Source organism: Zootoca vivipara, chromosome 7, assembly GCF_965207765.1.
Source record: "Zootoca vivipara chromosome 7, rZooViv2.hap1.1, whole genome shotgun sequence".
NCBI lineage: Eukaryota > Metazoa > Chordata > Lepidosauria > Squamata > Lacertidae > Zootoca > Zootoca vivipara.
In genome coordinates, this window is record NC_142590.1 from 26,005,221 (window position 1) to 26,029,313 (window position 24,093).

The 24,093-nt window shown below is 44.2% G+C and overlaps 1 protein-coding gene across 1 annotated transcript; it reads right to left on the bottom strand.

The window, feature by feature from the left end:
• Positions 1-998: 998 nt before the first annotated feature.
• LOC118088755 (calcium-activated chloride channel regulator 2) lies at positions 999-23,141 on the bottom strand. The gene is made up of 14 exons (XM_035122805.3): positions 22,140-23,141; positions 17,973-18,110; positions 16,579-16,729; positions 15,481-15,589; positions 14,643-14,811; positions 12,933-13,160; positions 11,906-12,133; positions 10,202-10,379; positions 9,899-10,005; positions 7,171-7,392; positions 5,980-6,250; positions 5,240-5,410; positions 3,714-3,950; positions 999-2,064 (listed from the first exon to the last, which is right to left on the bottom strand). Exons 1-14 carry the CDS (start codon positions 22,326-22,328, stop codon positions 1,637-1,639), a joined length of 2,826 nt encoding a protein of 941 aa, XP_034978696.3. The 5' UTR covers positions 22,329-23,141; the 3' UTR covers positions 999-1,636.
• Between the last annotated feature and the right edge of the window lie 952 nt (positions 23,142-24,093).

The window sequence follows — 24,093 nt, forward strand, 5'->3', positions numbered from 1 at the left end:
CTAGATACTTCTCAGTTTTTACACCATTTCAGTGTGGTAAACAACTGATTATTCGCCATCGCCCTACCTAATTTTGTTTCATTTCATCACTTTCTAACCATTTAATTTTTATTTTTATTTTGCTTCTGGGGGGGCAGCTGCCCCCCCCACCCCTCGCTGGGTACACCCATGGGAGGGCAGGGAGAGAGAGAGATGAGCTGGCTTAATATATCATTATGATGGGGAAAGCAACTCCATAAAAATTAGAGCCAAATTTGTCAGTGTTGAGTGGAAAACCATTTAAAACAAAACAAAAAGCAATCGATTTGCCCAAATGCTGGGCAGCAGAGGAAAAACCAGCTGTACTTCTCATGTTGAAGGAATTACAACAAATCTCCTTCCACATTCCTTAATATCCACAACTGCACACATTGTGCACACTGCTGCAAATGCACAAAGAGAAAACCATATTGTGCCATGGGAGAAAAGGCATATAGCAACTTCACATTGAGAGATTCTGATTTCAGAGTTTAATCTTTACTAACCATATGCAAAAAAAATCCAAGTAGTTAAGAAATGGATGTAAAAGAACGCAAAAATAGATTGGCTGGATCAGACCGAAGGCCTATATAATTCTGCATTCTTTTCTCACAATGGCCAAACAGATGCCAGTGGGAAGATGACAAGCAGATAATGAGCACAGCAGCCCTGTTTTGATCATGTTCTTCAGTCATTCAGCAGCAAGCTGTCCTGCCTACTGAGAGAAGGTGCAAAATATTAAAACCTTTCCTCATAGGAGAGATGATCCATCTTCATTTGGCTTGCCTTTTTCCAAACCTTTTCCAACTCTAACGTTTACTTTTTGGCATCCGGAATGGTGTACCATATTCCAAGTGTGTTCACGCCATAGATTTCTATAAATATCATATCAGCAATTTTATTTGTGTGCCCAGGCAGAGACCCACCCACCCCCCAGCCCCGAGAGACCACCAGAAGGAATAATGACTCGTGACAATGTGTTATGGAATTAAAAATTGGCCACAACTTTATTAAACCTTTCAGATGTAGGAAGACCTTGACTTAGGGCATTGGGCATGTATCCCTCCCAGCCCGCCAGCCGGGGGACCTGGGGCTCCTCAGGGTGAATGGGATATGGGAGGGTGCACAGCAAGACGCTTGTGTACGCAGGCAGCCCACCCCATATCACTGCAACGCAGGGGAGTTCACTGACAACCTTCCAGTGTATGGCCACTGACTCCCATTTTACAAACCCCTTTAAGAGGGGACCCTGAAGTTCCGGAGCCAACCACAGGGTTGCTGCCAGCTCCACCTCCTATTTAAGCAACTGGCTCCACCTCCCTGCTGAACTGATTGGCTAACTGAGCTTTGGCGGGAACCTCCAATGACTAACACAGGGAGGCAGGCCAGCTCAACCAGCTGGTGGGTTGCCCGTGGCCCAAGGTGCTGCGCACAGTCCCGCAAAGAGCGCCCACAAAGGAAGGCACGAGTGCTCATTTCGGTCCCTAATTATCACTAAACATAGATTTCTCTCCCCCCACCCCACTGCTGCCACACACTGGGTCAATGTTTTCATTGACCCACCCACCATAATCCCAAGATCTCTTTCCTTCCTTATCACTTCAAAAGAAGAAAACACCTAAACTGCCAGTTCTGAATCTGAATGTGATAGTACTGCTTCATCAAGGGCGACCTTCTTCTTTTTCTTCGAAGTCCATAGAATGGCGCTTAGAATAAGGCAAGAAGCAACCAGCGACAGCAGCCCACAGGTTGTCAGAATGACTGCTAAGGCACCGTACTTGGCAGGAGCAATGTGAGTAGCCTTCCCAGGAATAATAAGTGCTTGGGCTATGTTGGAGAGGTCAGAGTACAAGAAAGACTTATCCACTGTGCGGACACCCATGTAAATTAGGGTGACATTTGCCAAGGCTTCTGGTTTAAACACAAACATTTCCTTGGAACCTGCCGGCTGAGGTGCCAAGCTGGAGGTATTCACGGGTACAGCGTTTTCAAATTCTTCCCTCAGTTCCAGAGAACTTTTGCTTATTCTCACTTCGTACCTTGCAGCTGAAAAAAACACCAAGATAACAAAAAGCTATAAAGCATTGGTTTTTTCCTGCAGTTGCCTGGAAGTAACAGGATTCAACACTTTTCACCCCAAGCTATTGTCAATTTACAGGAAAGTGCCCACAGAATTGCAGCCTTAGCCAACCAAAATAAGCAGACACTACCAGACAGGATATAATTCGCAAAAAACAATGGTTTCAGTCTGAGGACACAATAGGACACCAAGGGCATTTTTACCATTGTCAGCACTTAGAGGCAGATACAAATTTGTGTCTGAATTAACATGAGGGCAAGTGGGCCCTGCAACAAAATATTATACTATGCAGTGTGCTGCTACCCTCTTTCACTCTGGAGCCCCCACAAACTGTCGGCATAAAAGGTAAAAGGACCCCTGACCATTAGGTCCTGTCGTGACCGACTCTGGGGTTGCGGCGCTCATCTTGCGTTATTGGCCGAGGGAGCCGGCGTACAGCTTCCGGGTCATGTGGCCAACATGACAAAGCCGCTTCTGGTGAACCAGAGCAGCGCACAGAAACGCTGTTTACCTTCCCGCTTGGAGCGGTACCTATTTATCTACTTGCACTTTAATGTGCTTTCGAACTGCTAGGTTGGCAGGAGCAGGGACTGAGCGACGGGAGCTCACCCCGTCTCGGGGATTCGAACCGCCTCTGCAAATATTGGGATTTTCTCAAGCCTGTTGATATCTCCCTTCTTGTACATTGATAGAGCCATTCTGGCTATGTCAGGAAGGCATTCCTATCTGGATAACTCAGTTGGTTAGAGCATGGTGCTGATAACGCCACGGTTGCAGGTTTGATCCCCGTATGGAACAGTTGCATATTCTTGCAATGCAGGGGGTGTGACTAGATGATCATCAGGGTCCCTTCCAACTCTATGATTCTATGATTTTAAATGTTCTTCTCTGCCAAAAGCACACAATATATCTCTGTTATCCATGGGCAGCAGAACTGGACAAGTGTATAAAAGCATGCAGAGCAACTGAGACTACTGGGGCAAAACTACTGCAGTAAAGAGCAGGTTTAACTAAGAGAGGATCATCACCAATACTTGTCATGATGATATTTAAGAAGGAACAAACAAGGAAGGAATTAGTTACAGGTAGGTAGCCGTGTTGGTCTGAGTCGAAACAAAATAAAAAAATTCCTTCAGTAGCACCTTAAAGACCAACTAAGTTTTTATTTTGGTATGAGCTTTCGTGTGCATGCACACGAATTGTTTGGTTTCTGGTTTCCCTCTACAAATAGGATTTCCAGAGTCAAAGTTACGGCAGAGATGTACATAGGGTCGTTTTGAACTAGAATTCTGTTTTCCTTACATTTATGGGTCTCAAAAGTACATATATCCAAAGCTCAGTGCACATCCAATATGGATTTGCTTGCAGATTTTATCAACACAGTTTGAAACAGTGTTTCCCAAACTTGGGTCTCCAGCTGCTTTCGGACTACAGTTCCCATCATCCCTGACCACTGGTCTTGCTAGCTATGTGTGATGGGAGTTGTAGTCCAAAAACAGCTGGAGACCCAAGTTTGGGAAACACTGGTGGTTGTTTTTTGGGTTGTTGTTTCTTTTAAATACCCTACTTTTAACCAGTTTTCATTAGCAAAGAGAATAAGAAACACTGAACCTACCTTGTCCCTGGTCAAAGTCATCCCCTGGAGCTGTCCAGGTTAAAACAATTTTGTCCTCTTCTGTTCTGGCATCCAAATCAGTAATTTTGCATGGTGGGAACACATCCTTATAGGGGCCAGTGGGAACTCCAGATATGGTGAAAGCACTTCCAGCAGCTATTCTGCTGAAGCCCCCAGAGCTGATGTGCGTATCTTCAGTATTCATCAATGGCCTCGGTGCGTTCATCTGGATTGTACCTATGCCACACCAACATAAACAAATACACAAAAGAGAGCTAAAGACCAGCTGAGCATGCTTCCTGCTAACTAGCGACTAATGGACTTTGGGGCAAGTAGCCCAGAAAGGAAATAAACAACCTGACAGTAATGGGTCCCTACGTCATTGGTAGAACCCGTGTTTCTTCTAAGGCAGGCATAGGCAAACTCCGGTCCTCCAGTTGTTTGGAACTACAACCCCCATCATCCCTAGCTAGCAGGGCCAGTGGTCAGGGATGATGGGAATTGTAGTCCCAAACATCTGGAGGGCTGGAGTTTGCCTATGCCTGGTCTAAGGTAACAGCTTTGGGGATGCCCAGTAGCGTGGCTCATGGTGGGTTAGAGCACTGATTTTGCTGCTGCAGGGCTGGAGTGAGGCTGAGACTCATGGCTGCAATGGAGGGGAGTGCTGGATCGGTTCAGAGGACGGACAGAGGGCCACTGATGGTCCCTCTGATGCAACCACGCAATCCTGACCTTGCTGCTACCCTGCCCCAGCCAGGTTAGCCATTGCGATGCCCGTGGCTCTATCCCTGGAAAGCCCTTCCTAGTCAGTAGCAGCAATCATCATCTCCATTCCTTCTAATACCGAGTTTGGCTCGTCCGATGCCTATCAGCTTGGAAGCAAAATGGGGCCACCCCAACATACAGTAGAAGGTATGGGCTTCTTCATATTATGGCGGCTCACCAAGTATGTAACAATATATGTGCTAGCAATTTTTATTTTTATTTTTATTTTAAAAGCTGCTAGAAACCAAAGTGCTGAAAGAAGGACCCCAATGACCTCTACAGAATGATGAGGGTGATTTGGCCACAAAATGCTGAGGGTCCCAGCCGGGGGAGGAAAGAAGTTGAAGGAAAGGAAAATAGCCTGTCTGAGACCTTAACAGGCTTCAGCATCCTTCAGAGTGGATAACTGGGTTGGGCATAAAGGAGAGCTCAGGATGATGAAGCTACAAAACACACTATGGAGGATGAATGTTTCTAGGATGCATGCATCTAGAAATATTTCATCCCAATGGACCATCCATGTAAACCGCTTGGATCTGCGTGTCGATGAGTTTTTTTTAAAATTAGTTTCAGCTTTCCATGAAGTACAACCAATACAGCCTGGTGAGAGTCTTCCACATGATTATGAGGAGAATTCAAAGAGCCAGCCTGTTGGCATGAAATAGTTGTCTCCCTAAATATTTCCACAGCGGTGCTTGTGCAAAGTAGTGCTTCTTCTCGCTGAAGAGCACGGCTTGGCGACTGACGTCCCAAAGCCTTACCATTTGTTATGTAACCAGGAATATACATCGCAGGACTCCAGAGCATTGCAGGGTATGGGCTAATTGTCTGGTTGTCCCTCTGGACACGAACTTTCAAGCTATATCTTCCGTTTCTCGTGAAAGAAAAGAGGTATTTAGAATACACGCCATCATTTTTGATCGTATCTGCACCTGCAGCAGCGAGGGAATACAAACACAAAAAGTGTTTAATCTGCTTTGGAAAAATCCTCTTAGTCTGTGCTTGAATCAGCCAGTTTCTGCCAACCCACAAAAAAAACCCCTAAAATATAATCTTGTTTAAGTAATGGTGAAAAGTACCACTAAGCCTGCAATTCTATACATATTTACTTGATGGTAAACCTTATGGAACACACTTCTCACTTCATACTTCATTGTATTCCATTGCCATTTAACTCGTATATAATTGATTATCCTTTAAACCTTCTGGACAAATTGGATGATAACCGTCATTCATATTTTGCACTTCTCCAAATTTTTCAACGCAATTCTCAGCCAAAAACCTTACCCAAATGTGTTTGAAATATGTATTTTAGGATAAAGTACATTTTTTGCAATAAAATACACATTTTCCACCTTAAGCACACATTTTTTCTATGGGCTATTTTTATTTTATTTTAAAAAAATGGATGGTCAAACAGGACAGGAATCTCACTTGAAGCAGATTAATCCATTCATCAGCTATAACTAAAAAAAGATAAACTTATAAAAACATATGTTACCTGCACCATTGTCAAAAAGGTCCAAGATAATTGGATCTCCACTCTCTGGTTCAATAATGGCAGTCACATTTGCACCAAGAATGGGAGAGAAGCCTTGATTAACCTGTGTGTACACAATCATTGGACTTGGGTAGGCGTTCGTATCTTTATTTGCGTGGGTTCTCACGGTGATGGTAGACACGTCAGACTTTACGGCTCGCGAGGTCACGGTCATTGTGAGGACGTCAGGGACCCCGTGAGAGTTAGTGAGCAAGTATGTCCAATCCCCAGCCTGAAAAACAAATTTATATATGTGCTCAAAAGCGTTCAGCCTAAATAGATTTTTTTATTGGGTTTTATAAACAAGAATAATGCTGTACAAATAAGTACAGCACGTTTTCTCATGCCACCTGTATATCGCAAAAATAGCATAATAAATGTGGGGAAATATCTACAACAGATGTTTCATTATTAGTGGTCAACGTATAAGTTATTGGTTCATGAATTGGTTTAAATCAGACATGTCCAACAGGTAGATTGTGATCTACCGGTAGATCACTGGATGTCTGTGGTAGATCACCGGTAGATCAGTGGCTCCCCCCAAAGAAGCTAAAAAACTTTGGCTTCCCTAAAAAAACGCTCAACATCTTTGCCCTGCACCCCTAAAATGACCCGAACCAACCAAAACAGGGCTTTCCTTCCTAAAGAAAAAAAAAAGCTCAACGTCGCTTTTCTCTTCCCTAAAGAAGTTCAACAACTTTTACATGAACCCCCCAAAACAGGGCTTTCCTTCCTTAAAAAAACTCAACAGCTTTGACCTGAACCCACAAAAAGGGGGTAGATCACTGCCAGTTTTTATCTCTGTGAGTAGATCGCAGTCTCTTGGGAGTTGGCCACCCCTAGTTTAAATGATTAGAAAGAAGAAGGGGGGAAAGGGGGAGAGGGGTGTGTGGCGAGTGGCGAGTGGGGTGGGGTCGGGTGGTTATGCTTCTATTATTCTACTTGTGTGGATTCTCTTCCTGTTAACTTGATATATTTCCTTGGTGGTGAGAGAAGTTGGAGGTGGCTTAAGGTGTGGTTGGTTGTCTTTGGTTGGCTGTAGAGAGAATTGTTTTTGTGTGTGTGTGAGCGGGGTGTGAGTGATTCGTATGCTTTTTCCATCCAAAGGCAAGTCCCCGATAGAAACAACTGAAGGGGACAATTCACTGTTACCTCAGCAATCCCTGGAATCCGCAGGCGAGCTGTGCGCAAACGTGGATCGACATCAAATTCCCCATTTGTATGGTGTTTTCCTCTAGGGCCACGAAGAACAATATCGGGTTCCTTTGCCAGCCACGTCACTACGAAAAATGTGTCGTTTCCTACGGTGCTGTCAATAATTGTCGACCTTTCAATCTGGCCGTTGCCCTTCACCCTTTCAGCCGCGCTTTCAATCTGTACAAAACCAGAATAATGATAACTTCCCCTTTGCTTTAACATGTCCACTTTCGTCATGTAGCAATTTAAAATAAGACCCGGTTGAAATATTCCATTCGGCACACATCGTAATGATTATTTATCGCATTTTAAAATGCTATGGCTGACAAGCAATTAAAGCAAAGCCAGACAGGGGCACAAAAATCCCCCAAAACAAAACAACCGTATCAGAAATCCACACCTTTTCCACCACAGCCATGTTACAAAAATAATTTCTTTGCTCACTCTGGCAATCGCAGAGCTAGTAAGCAGTTAAATTCCTTCTGGATTCCATCCCCCCCCCCAAAAAAGACAGCACATATCATAAACCAACACTTCAACCCTAAGGCTGCAATTCATGGATTTCAATGGAATGGAAGATTCATACTTGTGTTCAGAATTGCAGCCTTGATTGTTATTCTTCCCTGTGCTTAATGAGGACCTGTACTGAAGATGCCAGGCGAACTATCTCCGGGGAGAGGGATGTATTTTGTGTTCTCGTTTTTGTTTTTTTATGTTGCGAACCACCCTGTGATCTTCAGATGGAGGGCGGTATCCAAATTTAATAAATAATAAGAACAATGAATGGGAGGTGGACAAAAGTACCCTTGCCCAGCCACCATCCCTTTCACCATCCCTAGGAGGAGATTCTGGAGGACTCTGCCCACTGAGCAGGGGAAATGCAGTGTAATAGGACGCGGGTGGCGCTGTGGTCTAAACCACTGAGCCTCTTGGGTTTGCCAGGTCAAATCCCCGCAATGGGGTGAGCTCCCATTGCTCTGTCCCAGCTCCTGCCAACCTAGCAGTTTGAAAGCAAACCAGTGGCAAGCAGATAAATAGTTTTCGCTGTGGTGGGAAGGTAAACGGCATTTCCATGTGCTCTGGCTTCCGTCACAGTGTTCCATCGGTTTAGTCATGCTGGCTACATGACCCGGAAAAGCTTTCTGTGGACAGACGCTGGCTCCCTTAGCCTGAAAGCGAGGTGAGCGCTGCATCGCATAGTTGCCTTTGACTGGACTTAACCGTCCAGGTTCCTTTACCTTTTACCTTCTATAGGCCCTTTTGTAACTTGCCATGGGCAGCATCGACAAGCACAGCAAGTATGTACAAAACATACCCTTCAACTCCCGGATTGAAAAATCCGGGATTAGCGGCAGCGCAGCACCGGAAGTCACTTCTACGCATGTCCAGACATGCATAGAAGCGACTTCCGGTGCTGGGCTGCCCGTGTCTGCATGTCTGGGCACCAGAAATTGCTTCTGCACATGTCCAGACATGCGCAGACAGCCGGGAGCCGGGACATGGCCACCGGCAGGAGCTTTACGGGATATTTACGGGATATAATCAATTTGGGATAACAGCGGGAAACGGTAACAAAATACAGGGGTTTCCCGCAAAAAAAACGGGAGACTTGACAGCTATGGTACAAAATTAAGTTGATAACTAAGTAAACAGAGCTATTAAGGTATGTTGTAAGATTTGCACATTTCGGGCAGGAATGATAAAGGGCCAAATTAAACATGTCACCACAGTTTGCCTGGTTTTTTAAAAAAACATGAATATCTGGTTCTGGGGAAGGAGCTGGTCGGGACAGTGGGATGGGAAATTAGTGAACTGAGCGGAAAGGGAGGTGTAACCCTTTTAGAGCAGGGTGTGACTCTGGAATGCTTTCATTGTGTTTTCTATGCTTAAATAAGTTTTTTATGCTTCAAGTAGAAGGTACCTTTGGATTGGTGGGCCTGGGAAAGATGATTATCGCAAAGAAACTTCCTCCTCCCTCAATTTTTTTTAAAAAAATGTTTTTTTGTTCTGAGTGTTGTTACTTTATTTTTTAAATGCAGTGATGAATAAATAAGCAGATAAATTGTACATATATTGCTTTAATTTATCCATACACAGCCCAAAAGATACATATTCCACCTGAAACATAGAACTGAGAGCTGAACTAGCGATCAATTGCTTGTAATGCCACGCCATTCAAACTGTACAGCCTGAGGAAATTAAGCTCACAGTGCAACTCACTGCATGCATACCTGAGGGATAGCTCAGTCCATAGAGCATGAGACTCTTAATCTCAAGGCCGTGGGTTCAAGCCCCACGTTGGGTGAAAGATTCCTGCATTGCAGGGAGTTGGACAGAATGATCTTTGTGGCCATTTCCAAATCTATGGCTCTAAGACTCTTTTTTATTATTATTATATCTGCCTTCTTCCCAATATGCCCTCGATTGACTAATCCAAGTCAGTCCAAGCAGTCTTATCAAATTCCAATAATACAAAATTTGAGATAAAAGTCTAGAGCTGCAGTACGAGAAATAACACCCGTTCTATTTTATCAAACTAAAATTGTGTACTAAAATAACGGATTGTGAATGCGTCAGCTCCAGAGCTGCTTTCTCCACGCCTCCTTTTAAAATGTATTCATCTTATTATGTAAAACAGCCTTCCTTATAAAGCAAGATATGCAGTATCTACACATGAACAGACCTGGACAGGCTGGTGGCTGGTATCTCCATCACTTGCTACAATGGCACTGAAGACGTCTATTAGGCTATTTGAATCTTCTTTATCAGTGACAAAGAAACTCCGGCCCCCTGAAAAAGAGAGTACAAGGAGTTATCTTAAAAGTTGAATAAAAGATTGACTTTGTTTGACTAGGTTATTATTTCAGAGATTAATGGAGCTGTCCAGACTTTGGCTCGCACTGAATTTTTCTTTGAAATATTCTTGTTTATTTTATGAGCAACAACTATAAAGGGTGTTTGCTATTGCTGAAAGAGACAGTCTTACCTGTCATTTTGCCCAGTTGTTCCAGTTCTTGGGATACAGATTGCCCTAGAGCGATGGTATGAACGATTAAACCAGCGTCGATGACATCAGAGAAACACTTGCTAAGTGAGGTGCCATCTCCACTGGTCAGCAAGATGATTTCAGAACCAGAAACACTTTCATCATGTTTTTTAATTACCTGGAAGCAAATAATTAACCATTAATATGAAGGACACTCGGTGAATTTTCTTGGCAACTTGGAAAAGGTCACAAGTTAAGAGACTCCTTAGCACTTCACTATATTGCTGTGATTCATATCCACAGGACTAAAGTCATGTATTTCCAAAGATTGGTATACTGACAACTTTTGAGAAAAATAAGGAAATGAAAAGCATCCATTTCTTTGATGGTTTTAATTATTACATAGTAAGGGTTTTGTGGAATTTTTGTGTTTTATAAATGTTGAGAACTGCTTTGAGGACATCAGCAATGGGAGCAGGGGAGAAAGCAAATCTAAAAAATAACTATGAAATAAAATAATAATAAAATCTGCCATGTCTAGCCTTATGCTCATCACTTATTTATCTCACCCTTAGTATTCCTAATCTGCAAAATACAGTAAGGTAAAGGTAAAGGGACCCCTGACCATTAGGTCCAGTCGTGACCGACTCTGGGGTTGCGCGCTCATCTCGCATTATTGGCCGAGGGAGCCGGCGTATAGCTTCCAGGTCATGTGGCCAGCATGACAAAGCCGCTTCTGGCAAACCAGAGCAGCACATGGAAACGCCATTTACCTTCCCGCTGTAGCGGTTCCTATTTATCTACTTGCATTTTGACGTGCTTTCGAACTGCTAGGTTGGCAGGAGCTGGGACCAAGCAACGGGAGCTCACCCCGTCACAGGGATTCGAACCGCCGACCTGCTGATCAGCAAGCCCTAGGCTCAGTGGTTTAACCCACAGAGCCAGGACACAATTGACTCAAGCCACTGTTTTGCCCTGGCTCTGGGTGCTGGGCCTCAGGTTTTTAGGGGAGGAAAACTTCGAGCCTAAAGTCAGCCTACTTCTGACCAAGCAGATGCTGAGTGAGAGCCAATTTATTATTGTAGGTACAGAACTTCACCCTCATCAACCTACGGTATGTTGTTTTTTGCAGGTGGTTTTATTGTGCTGTTATTGCTCAAGCCCTGTTTGTAAGCTTCCCACAGGCATCTGTGAGAACAGATTGCAGGATTAAATGAGTCACTGGCTTGATCCAGCAAGAACTGCTTATGTTCTTGTGTGATGTCAGTATTTATTTTGTTGCAATTTTGCATGCTGTCTACTTCCCTTGCTGTATTTTTATGGAAGTGTATGTCTACCCAGAAATTAAGTCCTATTAAGACCAGGTGCATCTTATTGAGTTCCATGTATAAAAGATTGCAACCTAAACCAAAGGATTATGAGTCTGAGCACCTAACGTGTACCTCATTTCGGTTTATTTTTATTCTGTTTTAATTTCTTTGGTATTTTAAGTTTTCTATTTTTCCTTCCGTTTGTTGTCTGTGTTAACTAGATAGATGACGTTTCCAAAGCCTTTTCTTTTCAATTGCGTTTGGAAGTTCTGTTCAAAAACACTGGGTGACTACACAATTGCCCCGCAAGAATAGTTCCAGTTCCTGCACCAAAAACCCAAATGTTCCTATGAGCCGAAATGTGGCAAGAGAGGCAATAACAAAAAGGACTCGCCTGCAGCGCCAGCTGTAAACCCGTGCAAACATTTGCTCCACCACCGTATGAAGTAACTGGCAAGTTGGAAGCAAGCTGCTTCCGTATATCAACACTCGTTATTTGGCGGATCTGAGATTTTACTTCCCCTCCTTCACTGAATGTGACGATCCCAACGTAGGAGTTCTCTTCCACAATTTGCAGTAGATATACTTCTACTGCCTGACGCATCCGAATGATTCGATTGTTCTGTAGGAGGTAAAATATCACCTGTTATTCATTCACCCACAAATAATAATGCAACATGTTTTCACGGAAACAATATCAGGCAGGGTATACTGCCTGTTCAAGAATTCTCCTACAACCAGAAAATCTTCATGTGGTTCTCCAAACAGAAGACTGTCTTGGGGGGGGGGGGGGGAGAAAGAGGTATCATTAAAAGTTTATTCTTCTTTTTGATAATGTGAGAGATTAGGATAGAATGGAAGAACAATATAGCCCAAACTCTCTCCCCAACCGCGAGATGTCTGTGACAAAAGTATCTCTCACTAAACATAAATGAACTGTGAAAAAGACCATGAATTGAAAGTAGAGGTGATAGATGTGCCTTTCCCTGTTTAAGTTTGTTTTGTAATACAAAAAAAAACTTTAATAAAAACTAATTTTTATTCCCCGGCACTTACCTGATATAGGTGATCTTTAATAAACTCTATAATTGATAGCATTTTTGAAAACAAAAGCAAAGGAATTTCAATTTCAGAGCAGGTGTTCATTTTTGCCTCAAAGATTAAGACTGGGGGGTCAGCAAACTTTTTCAGCAGGGGGCTGGTCCACTGTCCCTCAGACCTTGTTGGGGGGCTTGACTATATTGGGGGGGGGGGGAATGAATGAATTCCTATGCTCCACAAATAACCCAGAGATGCATTTTACATTCTGCTCATGTAAAAACACGCTGATTCCCGGACCATCCGCAGGCTGGATTTAGAAGGTGATTGGGCCGGATTCGGCCCCCGGGCCTTAGTTTGCCTACCCATGAGTAAGACTTTACCTCATCCATGCTGCTGGAAAAATCCAAGACTAAACAGATCACTCTGTCTGTCGCTTGTAACAGTGTGAAGGTCGGGGGCAAAGGACTGTTCATGCTGGTTAGAGGAATATCGGATTTAAAGTCATCAGAACTCATGATGACATCCCATGTGCTCTTGTAACTGCACATCCTGTTCTGGGCATTGAGAGCTTCAGCGTTATGGTTGCTTGCATCGCAGAATTCAAACACCTGAAAACAGAAAACGGCAAGAGAGTTCTGGGAACCACAATTAAGATGGATATTGACAAGCTGGAATGTGTACAGAGGAGGGCACCCAGGATGATCAAGGATCTGGAAGCCGAGCCTTATGAGGAACGGTTGAATGTTTAACCTGGGTAAAGAGGAGACTGGGAGGAGATATGATTGCCACCCTCAAATATCTTAAGGGCTGTCACATGGAAGATGGAGCAAGCTTGTTTTCTCCTGCTCTGGAGGCTAGGACTCAAACCAATGCTTTCGAGTTACAAGAAAGGAGATTCCAACCAAACACCAGGAATAACTTTCTGACAGTAAGAACTATTTGACGGGGGAACTGACTCCCTCGGAAGGTTGTGCTCTGAGAATGCTGTAGACTCTCCTCTCTTTTTTGGAGGTTATTAAGTAGAGGTTGGATGGCCACCATCTTCTAGGGATGCTTTAGTTGAGATTCCTGCATCGCAGGGGGTTGGACTAGGTGACCCTTGAGTCCCTTCCATCTCTACAATTCTATGATTGTGTGAAACACTGGTAGAAAGCATCTCCATTAGTAACTACAGAAATCCCCCACACACAAGGGCTTAGAGAGAAAGTCTTCCAGCTCCAAGAGTGCTGTTCCCATCCCATCTTCTTCTAGAAATGAACAATTGCGAATGACAAAAACAGATTATGAGCAATACGTTCAAGAACATCACCTAAACACCTGGAAAGATATAAGCCCCCTTTTCTACATGCAACCTTCAGCCACTGATCCTTCAGATGCTGCTGGACTCCAACCACCCCCCAGCCAGCATGCCCAATGGTCAGAGATGTGGGAGATGATGATGATCAGGGGCATAGGAAGATAGGGGTGGTGGGGGCGGATCGCCCCGAGCGACGCGATCCCAGGGGGCACCATCGCCGCTGCCTGCCCCGCCCCCAAAAGGCGCGGCCGGCCCCAAAACACGGTGCATGCCGCCCCAAAACGTCACTGCGCATGGTGCGCCCTGCCCCATTATGTGCACCATGTCATTGTGCACAGCGCGCCCCGTCCCCAGAACGTGTGCCACATCACTGGGGGCAGCGCGCCTGCTCTCCGCCCCCGGTGGCGGAGCATGAAGCTCCACCGCAGATGATGATGATGAAGAAGAAGAAGAGGAGGAGGTGGAGGAGGAGGGGGAGGGGAGGGGGAGTATGGATTTGATATCCTGCTTTATCACTACCCTAAGGAGTCTCAAAGCGGCTAACAATCTCCTTTTCCCTTCCTCTTCCACAACACACACTCTGTGAGGTGAATGAGGCTAAGAGACTTCAGAAAAGTGTGACTAGCCCAAGGTCACCCAGCAGCTGCATGTGGAGGATCAGGGACGCGACCTCGGTTCACCGGATTACGAGTCCACCGCTCTTAACCACTACACCACATCTGGGGGGACCACAGTTTCCCTATCCCTGAAGTACAGGAAACGTAATGTACGGTTTCTCTTGAACTGTACTTACAGAAGATAAGCTTTGCATGTACATTATAGAAGACGATGCATTTTGTTCCTTGTCGTGTATAAAAGTGCAACCTTCTTTTAAGAGTCCTGTCGCCTGATCAATGACACAGGTGCCTTCGGTGCAGGATTCCTTCTCGCAGACGTAAATTCCAGTTAGGTCAGAAGAACACCTAGGAATACGCACAAGGCAATCAGGACATGAACATACTGTGCTCCCCAAGGGTGTGTGAGTGCAAAAGAAAATGAACGTTTAAAACCTTTAAAGAAACATGAAGCAGGTTATTTTTATTCTGAAAAAGCACACCTATGGTTGCAGCTGCATCAGCCTTTACAAGAAAAAGAGCACAGTTAGAGGTGATTTATTTGGTGGAGCATTGAATTGTCATTATACGTAAGCGAGTTGTCATATGCCCACAATTCTTGTCATTGTTTATGGTTTGTATTGAATGAAGTTATTACAAGCATGTTATGTACAATTCAGAGTTCCTTTTTGAGCCGACCAGAAGAAGATTCACGAAACAGAGATTGAAATCCAGGCACCTCGTTGTCAGGATCGCACCATCACAAGTATATAAGAGAGAATCGCTTTCATGGACTTAATTCAGGAATATTCGAACTGTTTGGCTGAGATACTGAATGGCACATGTCATTATTGTTTTGGCATTGTAGATATTATTTAAGATTCCATGTAATAGAAGGTGTTGAAATGCCGCACATTATTGATAATGTGTTTTTTGCAAACTATATGCAGAATTGTTTAGTTTGAAATTGTACACACACACACACACACACACACACACACACACACACAAACACACCTGCACATACACAAATTTTACCTGGTGGCTTTCACCTGGTTTCGACTCGATATGTAGAAAGGCTTTTCACTGTCATATTCATCAAATACCCCCCACCGAAGGTGGGCCCACTCATGGACGAAAAGCCTGCCTGCATAAATAAAAGCACGGAAATTGCATTGTGACATTTGGTAGTAATCTAACACAGTCCCATAGCAGGAAACGCTACAGAGCAGGTAGTTTTGCAGGAAAGGGGATTGTGTGCTTGACTTGTAAGACAGGAGGAGTTCAAGTTCCTCTACTGACACCCTAACTGGCTGAGCCTCCCCCAAAAGCTGAATCTGCGAGCTTCCCAAGCACAAATCTGGTCCTGAGACCCTTAAACAGTCACTCTTTAAACTGTAGGTCATTGCAGGGAACCCCAATGACATTTTTCCTGGCTATCGATGGCAGTGAAACCCCCACCCCCACCCCATTTAGGATGCCTATTGCAGCTTACGAAATGCATGTTGTCCAAGTGTCTTAAGGCTGCCAATGGCACCAGTTTGTGCCAATTTTCAGCAGCTGACACCTTCCCAACTTTCTCAGTGCCTTTATCGCAAGAGAATATTTTGGAGAATTTCAAATATTTTCCTGGCACCACAGCAATCGAGAGATAATACAGCTTCCTTTAGCAAACAGAGTGTGCCGTTTAATAAATTTCCAAAAACAAAAAACCCACTAGGGTACTTTTAATCAATTATTTCCCCCCATTATCTGAAAAGTAATATGTAGGGCCGCACACATGATACTCTATGTCCCAGTTCAAATGTGGGGCTTCTGGTTTCAAGATTCAGCAACCAGTACTTTATTTATTTCTGTTTTTAAAATGTTTCTGGGAGGATCAGTTCCCTTGTGTTGATACTGAATGTTATCTATAGGTGGATTAATCATACTGGCATATGGTATGCAATATATGACAGTGTGATAAGGGTTAATTAAAAACCAAAAAGAGGCACGTATGACGACACCGTTACTGTTAATTATTAAAGATATTCTTTGTTGGTTACAGTGCAGATGTGAGATTTTAAATTTGTACTTTTTTGAATACACAAAAGGTAACAGAAGAAGAAAGACAATAATTATTTGTTTAGGATTTACCGTGTGGTCCATAGATTCCAATCGAATCATTATTTACCAGGAAGTCAGAGGTGAAATGTATGTATTTTCCCTTTTCTCCACACCCTCCATATTGCAACGTGTATGGATCGTGCCCATGTTTCCAATAAGGAGGAGCAACAATGACATCTGCCTAAAATAAAAGTTTTGTTTAACGAGCAGGTTTTGAATAGGTACGCTTATTATTAATTACTGACAAAAGCAGGAGTTCAGTCCAACAATTACTGACATGTCATAGCCAGATTTCATAATACTCCCCCCCTCCCCCCGAACAGACACTGGAATACAGTAAACATGTTTTTGAACTGCAAAAGTACCAAACTGCACCCTTTTTAGTCATCCTATGAAGATTGCACTTGACAGTGAAATCTTATGCATGCCTACTCAAAAATAAGACCAAATCAGTTCAATGGGCCTCAACATAAGTCCTATTGCTTGTTAATTAATGACAGGGGCACCAACTATAGGGGGCTTTGGGTGCTTGAGCCGGGGGGGGGGGGGCTGCATGACTCCATGATGTCACCTACACTGGGCACCCATAACCTGGGACCCAAGTTGACTCCCCTGATTAATGATAGCATCAACACAGTGCATTTAAAAGCTGGAATGTATGGAGAGGCACACAAATGCGCTTGTGGGTGTGGGCAGTAATTAACTACTGTATTAGCTGTACTTGCCACGTGATCAGAAATAACCTGCTCTTTGTGCTATTAGCGATGTGGTGTACAAGATTTGTTCTGAGCAAATCTTGAAGCGACTTTATACATTATGTCCCCGTCCCCCCCGATAAATAAAGCGGCTTTGAGATTCACTCGCTACACAAGCAAATAAACTCATAGGACGGGGATATGCTACTCATTCCATTTGTAAAATTTAAACACCACTTGATTGTAAAAGGCCTCAGAGCGGTTTACGAAGAGGAATAGAACAATGAGATAATCGGCAAAAACAGTAAAAATGCAACTGTTTAGAACAAAGAAAATTAAAATCAATGATAAGCTAAAAACCAGATCACAGGTCAAGATTATGCATACAGTATCTGGATATGCTTGGCCAAACAAAAAAGGACATGTATTCTATGCATGCCTGTAGCAAACCAGCATCTATTAGGATCAGAATCTTGGGAATTCTGGATCCAACTAACGTTTACATTTTTTAAAAAGCCCAAGTCCTACTAACAGAGCATCCAAAGGCATTACCATTTAAGTACTGAAACTACCGGTAGATGAGCGCTGCACTCCATAGTCACCTTTGACTGAACTTAACTGTCCAGGGGTCCTTTACCTTTACTGTGTTCAGCAACTATTTTAATTGGAGGCAGATGGCTGGAAGAAATGAGGAATAGCAGGCCCAGGTCACTGCCCTTAATACATTACCTTTGTGTACGCCTCTTGCTTTGGCTTTGCGTAAGTGTTTCTTTCCCAAGTTGCAGGTATTAAAATTTTGACACTCCCAAAATGAACCCTTCCTTGTGTAGCATTGAACAAGTAGAAAGAAGCCTCGGTAATCATTTCCTAATAAGAGAACGAAATGATAGGAAAGTGGATTAGCAAGAATCATTCGTTCATGCAAGGAGGAAAGTGTAAACTCATAAATAATTATGCAATCGTCCAGTCAGACTGGAATGAAGCTGCGGGGGGGGGGGGGGGAGTGATTTGAGAAATAGTGAAGATTATGTTAACCCAGAAATTCTTAATTAATAATTTGTCCTTTTCAGCGCTATTTTTCGAGAAAAAGAGCTCCCAAAGTTAGGAATGGTTTAAAGACCCCCCCAATGGTATGAAGTTGGTTTGTGAAACAACACATTTAATGACAGTATTTTATAACAAAGTACGGGAAACATAATGCATGTTGGATGATAAAAAAATCCCAGCACTCGAAGTGCAAGGAGTGTACAGCGAACACAAACAACCCATAATAAGCAGCTGCAGGGCTGAGGGAGGTAGGAGAAATGCCAAGAAATGGCTTGGTAGTGATATGTGCGTTCCTGAAATGCTTTGCTGCTTATGAAAACATTTTATGATAACCGAAAAGTGGCAAACCTTTTCCCCCCATCCTTAAAGCTAAAGGTGAAGCTTTTGTGCTTCAAACTGCATAGAAATTCTGCCACAGAGAGCCAGGACACAAGGACTATTTTATCAATTTCACAACGCTTTCAAAGCAATAGTTTTCATGCAGCGTGCGTGAAGCCAGATTCGAAACACACACTGCACACAGCTTGTCTGGGCAATTATAATTGCCTTCATAATTTCACAACTGTAAACATGGGCTGAAGCAGCAAAAACAACCGGCTTCTATTGCGGCAGATTCACTCGCATTAAAACTAGACCTCTCCAGTCCAGGCCACTCCTTAAATCCACCATCTTAACAACACGGTTCAAGCACCAGTGTCAATATGGGGATGTCTATTCTACTAGGAAATCCGAAGGGATTTCCAAACCAAGCTTGCCATTATCATGAAACATTTGGATTCACTTCACACGCATTCTGGAGCCGAGGAAACACAAATCTGTTCTCCTCACAATAAATATTGCTAATTCTAGAAGCATTCCACCCCCATTGTTCTGCCCAGACTCTGAGGTCCAGTACCGAGGGCCTTCTGGCGGTTCCCTCATTGCGAGAAGCCAAGTTGCAGGGAACCAGGCAGAGGGCCTTCTCGGTGGTGGCGCCCTCCCTGTGGAACGCCCTCCCATCAGATGTCAAGGAGATAAAGAACTACTCAACTTTTTGAAGACATCTGAAGGCAGCCCTGTCTCGAGAAGTTTTTAATGTTTGATGCTTGTGTGTGTGTTTTTCTGGAAGCCGCCCAGAGTGGCTGGGGCAACCCAGGCATATGGGTGGGGTATAATTATTATTTATTTATTTATTTGGATTGCTAAGTTGCTTAACATCAATGCTAGAAGAGATTGGCATAAAAGCGTAATTTCTCCAGTTAGGAGGAGGGCATTCCCATGGGCACAGGGGGTACTTGGGGGACCAACTTTGCATTTCTCATCTCATTGATCCAAGAATCACAGTCTATGACTTCCTGAAAATGTATGTAGGGTTACAAGTCCCTGCCTGTCTGGAACCAGTTACATCAGGGAAGGAGCCAGGAGGGAGGAGTGGAACAGGAAGTTGTAGGAGCTGGACAAACAAGCCATGGGAAGTAGCACGTAGTTTGCAGAGCCCTGGGCAGGTATATCCAGTGACCTTTCTCACCCAGATCCAGAAGATCTGGTGAATTCTGAAAGAGGTGCAACTTCATAATTTTCAGGATGTGCTGCAGTGAAGTCTGCCACAGAAACTCCCTTAACTCCTGACTACTGGAAGCAGAGACCATATCCACATGTACAGCAAAAAAGAGGGGGAACACACTCAGATTTTTAATCCATAACAATAGGGGATCAGGATCCCAAACATTATTCTTTTCTATTAAATATATATATATATCTGGATTTAAGATTACCATTCAGTTTTTGGCAGCTATTTGGCCAGCCAAAAGCTGAAGGCGAGGAACGATTTCTGACGTGCTGCCTGACATGCAGGTTTTTGCCAGCCATGCAGCTAGAAGCCAGGGCAAAAGCCTGATGGTCCTAAATAAATTTAGGAAACCACCCTCTGTGGAGAAGCCAAGCCCAATGGTGACAAGATGATAAAGGTTGTTGTTGAAATGACACCTTATGGGGGAAGGGAATGTTTTTAGTACGAATAGCGAGAAATATTAGAGCTGCGGTATCCATTGAGTTGTCTGGGAACATCGTAGTACAATGATTTGATAAGAGGTTAAGAATATGAAATTATGTATGTTTCGTTTTGTTGTTGTTGTTTTTCTTTTTTGTTTCTGGTTGTTGTTATTTGTAGTGTTTTGTTTTTACTAGATTTTTTAAAAATAATAATAATAAATTTTGAGGGGGGGAAAGAGTTGTCTGGGAACACATACTGCTGCAGACTTACTAAAGCTAAAAGGGGCTGACCCTTACCAGTAATTATTATTTAAATAAGTCCCATTAGTGTGCATGCTGCTGTATAAAATAAAAGATAATAGGTCTCTTTCAGGAGAAGGTTACCCTCTAAGAATTGACCTAGGGGGGAAACAACAGGGGCAGCTGTCCTGTGGATAAAATCATCATCATCATCATAAAACAGACTTTGAAAGATCTTTATCCCTGCCTTTTTTCCTCCTCTCTCTCCGCCCAACCTCACAATGCCCATGACAGCAGCATCTCACACTGAATGCAACAGAATTGTAGAGTTGGAAGGGATCCCCAAGGGTCATCTAGTCCAACCCCCTGCAATGCAGGAATCTCAGCTAAAGCATCCATGACATTAAAAACAAACAAACCAGTCTTGCAGCACCTTAAAGACTTCAAGCCTAATCATGTCTTACTCATATGTAAGTCCCCGTTAATTCAACTGCGCTTACTCCTAGGGGTAACTGGGGTTAGGATGGCAGCCAGATCTGCCCAGAGGTACAGCTATGGAGGGGTGGAGGTCAGTAGCCCCCCACCCGGCCGGTCGGATTAAGGTTCGATGAGGCCCTAAGCTACTGAAGGTAATGGGGCCCTTTCTATGTCCAGCTGTCCTTTGTCAACAACAAATTGTCACTGGTTTTTTGTGTTGAATATATGCTTTATGGTAATTTACAGACCTAATTGGGGGCCCCTAAACTGTAGTTTGTTTAGCTTATACTGCACTGAGCTCCAATGCTTGATCCTGAGCCGCAGCCATCCTTCCGAGAGGCAGGCTGCCTTCTGTCTTAGGTTCCAACTGCATTTATTGAGACTAAAGTACCTGTTTACAAACTATGAGCCCAAAGTCAGTGGAAGCGGAAGCCAACAGGGCCATTCTGTGTAGTGCTTGGTGTATATGCTCGTTAAAGGAGCATTAGGCGGAATATCTACGGTATCTATCCAGCTGAATGAAAGGATGCAATCAAGCAGGCAGTGGACCTAAGGACCTTTGTTCTTTCAAAGTGCACCTTCAGAGCACAGCGAACATCCTTGGGATTCCACACTTTCCTCCGTGAATGCTTTGAATCTGATCAATACGGGGTAGCTATATAGCTCTTCCTGAGCATGGAAATGAGAAAAATACTTTGCAAAAGGCGCAGAGGAAGAAATATGTTCAGAATCAGGAACACCGCATGTTTGTGAAAGATGCAGCCACGGAACAGAATTTTAAAGAACAGATGCATCAATACATTTTGCCTAAAGGTGCAAAGGGAGATCTATGCAACACCACGAGCACCGTGACCAACGCCTTAAGGCGGGGAGGAATGTGCAACTGGTGGATTTCACATAGAAAACCCCCCTGAACGCATCAAACCATTGAGAGTCGCGAAATTGGCACAAACAGCCTGCCACCCTTTTATAGCATTAGAGTTGTGCTTTTCAAACAAAATATTTGCACCCCGCTGCAACTGAAGACGCGTCGTGCGGAGTTCAGAAGACAGGGAGACGATAGAAGCATCTTCCCTTCCTCCTCGGGTCAGCTTCCCATCACCAGATGCGCGAAGGGTCCATTGGCAACAGCGCCGGTTGCCTCCTCCCTCCATCTTTTACCTTAAGGCTGGAGACGATTTTCGCCTCTTGGGGGACGGAGGGGTGAATGGCGACCAGCAGCCCCTGGTAAGCGCTGCCCTTCAGCGTCGTGGCGGTGACTCCCCCTCCGAGGAGCTGCAGGAGGGCGAGACCCACGCTCAGCCCCAGCAGCCCCACGGGGCCGGCCCCCGCGTCGCTTTTTCTGGCCATCCTTTTCTGGAGGAGCACGTCGGAAGTCGGCAGCGCTTCCCTCGCGCAAGACAACAACGCGCGGCAGGTTTTGTTGCAGCTGCGCGCAAAGATCTGGGGATTGCAAAAAACGAGGCGCGTCGTAGGCTACGGAGACGGGATTTGTGTTTTGTGGTTTTGTTTTTTGTCTTCCCTCCCCCGCGGGCGCTTCGGATTTCTTCATCTTCTCTCACTTCAGCAGCTGCTTCTCGAGATCGGGAAAATGGAGAGTTTCTCTTGCGCATGGGTTGTTCTCCCTTGCAGACGGGACGCAACTTCTTCTGAAATCGCAGCCCTCACCCCAAGTTGCGCTCGCCTCTCCCGGAGAAAAGTCGTACGTGGGCAGCAAAGAAAGCGGATCGCTCGAATATGTGCTCTCTGATAGGACGGCCTTAAAGCAGATACCGTAGTTCCCTAGCGAGGATGGAAGAGAAAACTCGCATCTTCATCGCACCTTGGCAGCTGCAATACCACCACGTCGAGCAGATTTACTGACTGTATATTTAAACACTTTAATCGGCCTTTGGAGCGGCTTATCCCAGGTGGCTTTTACCACCAGAATGCATAAACGTAGCATGAGTGGCAGTATAATACATATATGTATAGATTGTGTGGACTTTCCTTCCTTGGAGGTTTTTAAGCAGAGGTTAGATGGCCATCTGTCGTGGATTTCTGCAGTGCAAGGGGCTGGACTAGATCACTCTTGGGGTCCCTTCCAACTCTACTGTTCTGTGATTCTGCATTAAAAATCTGAGCATAACCAAAGTAGCCAAATGCCCTTAAAGACCCTGAGATGCCACTTCAAAAGTCTTGGAGGAACATGCTATTCCTGAGTGTGGTGTTGCAGAGCTTTGTGGGGTCACTATAAAAAAATGAGCCATATGCAGACCCTTTGGTGTGGGGTTCATACAGGTAGCAGTTCTAGCTCCTCCTGGAGTCTTGTGTGCCATAGAGCAGGTTTGAAGAGCTGGCAGCCTTCCAGATGTTGTTAAGACCACAACTCCTATAATTCCAGACCATTATGGCTGGGACTGTGCAAGGTTCTTTAGCCAAACCTTGTTTTTGTGTGTGGTGTTGTTTGTTTGTTTGTGTGTGTGTGTTTCGTAGCAGCCCCAGCTAAAATGGGGCCTGCTGACAGTAGCAACAGAAATTCCTGCCCCCAAGGAATTTGCAAGTTAACATTCAATTTGGGGCAGCGGTAAAGAGGAGCGGAGGAAGTTTAAGTTCAGTTAGATTCCAGTAAGGGTTGACAATTGAAGTGCCGTGGCAAAGGTTTTATTGGGAAGTTGGGTTTTCGAGGCTGATCTGAAGGAAGAGATAGAGATGTTCCTGGAGAGAGGTTGGTGGGAGGGAGGGAGAAAGGGCGCAAGAGAGCTTCAGCCAGCTGTGATGGGGTTAATTTACTGCAGCCCATTTACAAATTGCTTCATATGAAACACCTGAAAGCAATTTAAGAAACACTACAATAAAACAACTATAAAATGATTTCCACATATTTAAAATAATTCCACATATAAAAACAATTCCCACATTCTAAAGATCAGACCTCCCGATGAGATTTATCTGCTGCAAAGAGCACTGCGATCAGTAGCTTAGACCATGGTGCTGATAGTACAAAGGTTGCAGGTTTGACCCCCATATGGGACAGCTGCATAGTCCTGCATTTCAGGGGGTTGGACTAGATGACCCTCAGGGTACCTTCCAGCACTACAGTTCTATGATTCTAAAGGACTAAGATGGGTTGTTG

What these genes read in the sequence shown, in the direction of transcription:
- LOC118088755 (XM_035122805.3), bottom strand. Translation starts at nt 22,328, where the DNA reads ATGGCCAGAAAAAGCGACGCGGGGGCCGGCCCCGTGGGGCTGCTGGGG. An exon ending in TGGAATCTATGGACCACACG is followed by an intron (nt 15,590 to 16,578) that starts GTAAATCCTAAA and finishes TTATTTATGCAG; the next exon opens with GCAGGCTTTTCGTCCATGAG. An exon ending in CCAGCCACCAGCCTGTCCAG is followed by an intron (nt 7,393 to 9,898) that starts GTCTGTTCATGT and finishes GGTTTTGTACAG; the next exon opens with ATTGAAAGCGCGGCTGAAAG.